This window comes from Tachyglossus aculeatus, chromosome 2 (assembly GCF_015852505.1).
Source record: "Tachyglossus aculeatus isolate mTacAcu1 chromosome 2, mTacAcu1.pri, whole genome shotgun sequence".
Classification (NCBI taxonomy): Eukaryota; Metazoa; Chordata; class Mammalia; order Monotremata; family Tachyglossidae; genus Tachyglossus; species Tachyglossus aculeatus.
In genome coordinates, this window is record NC_052067.1 from 137330530 (window position 1) to 137337278 (window position 6749).

Genomic DNA, 6749 nt, shown 5'->3' on the forward strand with positions numbered 1-6749 from the left:
CAACCAGAACCATAGGGGGAAAATGCCCTAGTAACAAGAAATGTCACTACAGTCATCCCATCAATGCAAAAGTCACAGTAGGATAGGAAGGCTGAGACTGGTTGGCTTATGCCCCTCCACCTCAGAAAACCTCCTTTCTGGGGTCAGTTAGAGGAGGGCACTGCTCAGACACTAGATTAGGTGAAATATGATACAAGATATTAGGTCAATCAATCAATGGCATTTATTGATCACTTATTGTGTGCAGAGCACTGTAATAAGTACTTAAGTGTTTTCAATAGTTTGCAACATCATCCCTGTCCTCTTTCAGGGAAGGTGGACATTAAAATAAATTACAGTTGGGGAGGCGAGTATCAGAATACTTATAAAGGGTGGGGGTGAAGTGAGTGTCTAAGTGTTTAGGGAATAAGGTGTAAATGTGTAAGTGATGCAGGAAGGAGGAAAAACAGGATGGGAAAATAAAATAATAATACTAGTTATTATTATGGTATTTGTTAAGTACTGGCTATGTGCCAGGCACTTCACTAAGCACAGGGGTGGTTATGAGCAAACAGGTTGGACACAGTCCCTGTCCCTCGTAGGACTCACAAGCCTCAATCCCCATTTAATAGATGAGGTAACTGAGGCACAGAGAAGTGAAGTGAATTGCCCCAGGTCACACAGCAGACAAGTCGTGGAGCTTGGATAAGAACCTTTGATCATCTGACTTCTAGGGTCTTGCTCTATCCACTAAATTATGGTATTTGTTAAACACTTATTATCTGTCAATCAATAAATTGGATTTGTTGAGCACTTTCTATAAGCAAAGCATTGGACTAAGCACTTGTGAGAGTACAGTATAACAGAGGTGATAGACACATTTCCTGCCTATAGGGACTTTACAGTCTAGAGAGAAACTTGTAGTCTAGACACTGTACTAAGCAAGACTGTATCAAGTACTGTACTAAACAATGGGTAGATATGAGATAATCCTTTCTGACACAGTCCCTGTCCTACACGGGACTTTGGAATTTCTGAAATCCTCAGGGTTCTGTTTGAACTCTTTCTGTAACGGACTCTGTTGTAGTGTACTCTCCCAAGCCCATAGTACAGTACTCTGCACACAGTAAGTGCTCAATAAATACAATTGGTTGTTTTAATGATTGATCGATTGCCAAGCCTCTTCCATTCCAGGAAGCAGTCCTACTAGCTCTTCAAACGTTCACCATGTCTGCTCTCCACCCCTCCAACTTCAACACTTCCTCTTTCCAACTTCTGGGCTTCCCGGGGCTGGAATCGGCTTATCCATGGATCGCCCTCCCCTTGTCCACCATCTACACTGTAGTGCTACTGGGGAACAGCACCATCCTCTATGTACTCTGGGTAGAGCAAAGCCTCCATGAGCCCATGTACTACCTCTTGGCCCTGCTGACCACCACGGACTTCGGTATGGGACTCTCGACACTGCCCACGGTTCTGGGTGTCCTGTGGGGGCATCGCCAGGAAATCAGCCTCAACTCCTGCATTGCCCAAGCGTACTTCATCCATGGACTGTCCATCATGGAGTCCGGTGTCCTCCTAGTCATGTCTTGGGACCGCTTCATTGCCATCTGCAACCCCTTGCGCTACACTTCCCTAGTGACCGGCTCATCAATCATCAAAATCGGATCGATTGTTTTAACCAGGAGCTGGCTATTGACCCTTCCCGTGATCATTCGCCTGAGATTCCTCTTCTATTGCCGCCCCCATGTCCTCTCTCACTCCTTCTGCCTGCACCAGGACCTGCTCCGCTTGACTTGTTCTGACACTCGATTCAACAGTTTCTATGCCCTTGGGCTCGTGATCATCATTCTCGTCTTGGACTCTGTGCTTATTCTGGCTTCCTACATCCTGATCTTCCGGACCGTGCTGACTGTGGCCTCACGTGGGGAAAGGCTGAAGTCTCTCCAGACCTGCACCTCCCACATCCTCGCCATCTTGGTCTTTTACGTTCCCATCATTGGCCTTACCATGGTTCACCGTTTCGGAAAACACCTGACTCCTCTGGTCCACGTGCTCATGGGCCACATCTACATTCTTTTCCCTCCCCTGATGAACCCCATCATCTACAGTATCAAAACCCAGCAGATCCGCAAAAGGATCCGAGGGATGTTCTACCCAGAAAGGAGCTGAGCAACTCACCTTTCATGAGTGAGAAACACATCGACTCCCCGTGGCCCAGTTCCCAGTGGCCATCATCATCACCTCTCTTCTGGCTCCTCAACCTCTCCCCCTCCTCATTCCTATCCACAACATTTACTGAGTTCCCTGGATTCAGAGCATGTACCTGGCCCTGGGGAACAGTCAATAAATCTGTGAGTGGCTACTGACTGCAAAGCACTGTACTAAGCACTTGGAAGAGTACAAGAAATAAGTCACATGGTCCCTGCCCTCACAAGGGAGATGAATGATAGCAAGGCACAATCTCTGCCTTCAAGGGCATTTCAGTCTAATGGGAGAGACAAGAAGACAAGAGAGGAGACGTATCAATGATCAGCCTAAGGGAAAAGGCAAAAGAGCCAGCAGGATCATTTCTGAGAGTCAGACGAGAAGACATAACCAGGAATTTGGAAGTATTAAAAACCTTTTGGAAGGGGTGCTTTTATTGTCATCCTTCGTGTGTGAAGATGATGTCACTTAGGAAGATGTGGGTTCAGAGGTGGCTGAAGAGACCAAAGCAGGATTGACAATACAAGACACCATTATGCACAAACATGCCCTAGCTCCTGATTGTGCTTATGGGTTTAATGCATTTGTTCCATGCTTACTATCTGCTAGGACCCATACTAAACTCTCGATTAGATTCAATATGGATTAGACTTAGTCCCTGACCCACATAGGGTTTACCATCTAACAGGGAGGAAGAACAAGCATTGACTCCCCATTTTACAGATGTGGAAACAGAGGCACAAAGCAGCTGACTGGAATACCTGGGATTAGAATCAAGGTCTCCAGATTCCCAGGTCTGAGCTCTTTCCTCTGGCCATGCTGCTTCTCCAGGTTGAAGGAAGGCTGTAAGAAGAACCTGGCATGATTTTCCTTTGGAGCTCTTAGTGCCTCAAGCCTCCCACAGCTTTTTCTCAAAAGGAACCACTCCTTTCAGGGTTACAGTATACCAAGCCCCTCTTCCTCCTGCTGCTGTCTCCCAGCTTCCAGTTGTGACACTCCATTATCTGAGGCTGCACTCACTGTAACCTTGGAGCTTTCCCTCTGCCTCGATCAATTAATGAAAACCAGCATAGCCTAGTTGGAAAAGTATGGGCCTGGGAGTCAGAGGATCTGGGTTCCCAACCTGGCTCCACCACTTGTCTACTCTGTGACCTTGGGCAAATCACTTTTAACTCCTCTGTACTTCAATTACCTCATCTATAAAATGGGCATTAAGACTGTGAGCCTTATGCGGGACAGGGACTGCATCCAATCTGGATTATCTTGTCCTCTAGATTGTAAATGTGTTTTTGGTAGGGAACGTGTTTACCACCTCTGTTATATTGAACTCCCCTGAATGGTTAGTAACGTGCTGTGCGTATAATGAGCGCTCAATAAATATGATTGATTGAATGAATGATCTACCCCAGTACTTACTAGTACAGTACCTGGCAAAAAGTAAGCACTTAAATACCACTAAAGGAAAAGAAAGAAGAAACTGACTTGAACTCTTGAAATCTGCCATCGCCTACCTGCCTGTGTCTACACTAGCCAGATAGACTTTTGCCACATCTCTTGAGAATCTAGCAAGTCCTAAGAACAGTAATACCTTGAATTTATTTTGCACTTATTATGTTTTCAAAGCCCATTCACATCAATTACCTTTTGCCATTAATCTTTCATACTATTCTTAGCCAGGAGACCAGAGGTCTCCCTTCTGCATTGTCTATGCTCTTGGGTCTCTAACCCTTAAACACTCTGATGAGTATCAATGGTATTTATTGAGTGTTTACTGTGTGAAGAGCACTGTTCTCATCCTCCATCCAGTCCCACAGCACTTATGTATATGTCTCTTTACTCGAACATTTTACCTTATCTGTATTTTAAAATAACAATTCCATTTAAAAAAAAAAATGTTTGTTTTTCAAATTAAAAACGGAGTCTTTTTTATAGATGAATTTGTACCTGAAATTTTTTTTGACTACTTAAGCATTTATCTGTACCCTGATTGTTTTGTTTTGTTGTCTGTCTCCCCATGCTAGACTATGAGCCCATTGTTGGGTAGGGACCATTTCTATATGTTGCCGATTTGTACTTCCCAAGCACTTAGTACAGTGCTCTACACACAGTAAGCACTCAATAAATACGATTAAATGAATGAATGAATCTCCTCCACTAGATTGAAAGCTTCTTGTGGGCCAAGTCTACCAACTATATTGTATTGAACTCTCCCAAGTGCTTGGTACAGTGCTCCGCACACAGCAAGCTCCCAATAACTACTATCGGTTGATTGATGCCCGGGATGGTATTCTTACATGGTTTTCTTTAAGCAAACTGAACTGCATGGATCACTGATCTAAGCCAGAAATGTCAACGTTTATGTTCTCTTGCTCTCTGCCTCTTCTCCCTCTGCAGCCTCTAGTCTGTGCCTAGGTGTAATGAACCAATTCTTCTTGGAAAGCAGGGATCTTAGAAGTGGAATTTGAATTGGATTACTGCTTCAGCCTCCCCTTTGATCTCCCATCCTCCTGTCTCTCCCCACTTCAGTCTATACTTCACTCTGCTGCCCAGATTACCTTTCTAAAGAAACGCTCTGGGCATGTCACTTCCCTCCTCAAAAATCTCCAGTGGTTACCTATCAAACTTTGCATGAAGCAAAAACAACCCACTATTGGCTTCTAAGCTCTCCATCATCTTGCCCCCTCCTACCTCACCTCCCTTCTCTCCTTCTACAGCTCAGACCACACACACCACTCCTCTGCCACTAACATCCTCACTCTGCCTTGTTTTCACCTGTCCCACCATCGACTCCTGCCCTAAATCCTACCTCTGGCTTGGAATACCCTCCCTCCACACATCTGCCAAACTAGCTCTCTTCCTCCCTTCAAAGCCCTACTGAGAGCTCATCTCCTCCAGAAGGCCTTCCCAGACTGAGCCCCCCATCCTCTGTGCCTCCTCCCCTCCCCATTTCCCCCACTCCCTCCCTACTGCCCTAAGAGAAGCAGCATGGCTCAGTGGAAAGAGCACGGGCTTTGGAGTCAGGGGTCATGGGTTCAAATTCCAGCTCTGTCTATTGTCAGCTGTGTGACTTTGGACAAGTCACTTAACTTCTCTGTGTCTCAGTTCCCTCATCTGTAAAATGGGGATTAAGACTGTGAGCCCCCTGTGGGACAACCTGATCTCCTTGTAACCTCCCCAGCTCTTAGAACAGTGCTTTGCACAGAGTAGGCACTTAATAAATGCCATTATTGTTATTATTATTATTAGTTCTGTCCCCTCCCCACAGCAGTTGTGCATATTTTTAAATATTTATTACTCTATTTTATTAATGATTTGTATATATCTATAATTCTACTTATCTATTCTGATGATATTGCCATCTATCTGTTTTGTTTTTTTGTCTGTCTCCCCCTTCTAGACTGTAAGCCCATTGTTGGGTAGGGACTGTCTCTGTTGCCAAAGTGTACTTTCCAAGTGTTTAGTACAGTGTGCTGCACACAGTAAGTGCTCAATAAATACAATTGAATCAATGAATGGATCAATCAATCAATATATGAATCATATTTACTGAGCACTTGCTGTATGCAATACATTGTACTAATCACTTGGGAGAGTATAATATACAGTTTATAGACACATTCCCTCCTTACAGTGACCTGAACAATCCCAGACAAAAATGTCTCTCAAAAGCTCTTTAGAGAAGAATTCATATGCTCCCTTGGTCACCCATTCCAGTATCTACGAACCCTCAGAAAATGGAACATTTCAGAACCGATTTTAGAAACGAAAGCATTCATTTCTTCCAAGCACATTTCTGCACAAGTGTACATGTGTGTACACGTGTCACAGGTCACACCTAACTCTCCCTCATCATGACTGCAGGGGGAGGCTTAATGATTGTGATAAGAGCTTAAGCACTTGAATGTATCAAACACCACATCAAGTGCTGGTGTAGATACAAGAGAATCATTCATTCAACCATATTTATAGAGCACTTACTGTATGCAGAGTACTGTACGAAGCACTTGGGGTAGTAGAATATAACAATAAACAAGCACATTCCCTATCCACAATAAGCTCAAAGTCTAGAGGACAAGCTTACAGTCTGACACAGTCACTATCCCACATGGGGCTCACAGTCTAAGGGGTAGATCATAAACTTGGTGTGGGAGAATATGTCTGCTTATTGTTATATTGTATTTTCCCAATCTCAGGGCACACATTAAGTGCTCAGTAAATATGATTGAATGAATGAATGAATGAAAGGGAGAAAAGGTATTGAATCCTCTTTTTTCAGCTAAGGAAACTGAGGCAGAGAAAGGTTCAATGACTTTCCCACAGCCATGGCAACAGGCAAGTGGTGGCAAGGGCATTAGAACCCAGGTCCTCTGACTCCTAGGCCCAACCTCCTTGTACTAACTAGGCCATGCTTTCACCTGACTTGGAATCCAGCCAGATCTCCCCCAGGGTAGGCTGCCCCAGGGAGGCTGAGACAGACCCTGGGCTTTATAAACCCCTCCTCTGGCACGACACTGTGCTCTGCATCCCAGGTGCAGAGAGGGAGCTGGGCCAGACTCTGAGCT

General features: G+C 44.7%; 1 protein-coding gene across 1 annotated transcript; it reads left to right on the forward strand.

Moving 5' to 3' along the window:
• Positions 1–1206: 1206 nt before the first annotated feature.
• On the forward strand, positions 1207–2151 carry LOC119943609 (olfactory receptor 51V1-like). The gene has a single exon (XM_038764707.1). The coding sequence runs from the start codon at positions 1207–1209 to the stop codon at positions 2149–2151; it is 945 nt and encodes a 314-aa protein (XP_038620635.1).
• The last annotated feature ends 4598 nt before the right edge of the window (positions 2152–6749 follow it).

Coding starts and splice junctions, on each gene's coding strand:
- LOC119943609 (XM_038764707.1), top strand. CDS start 1,207: ATGTCTGCTCTCCACCCCTCCAACTTCAACACTTCCTCTTTCCAACTT.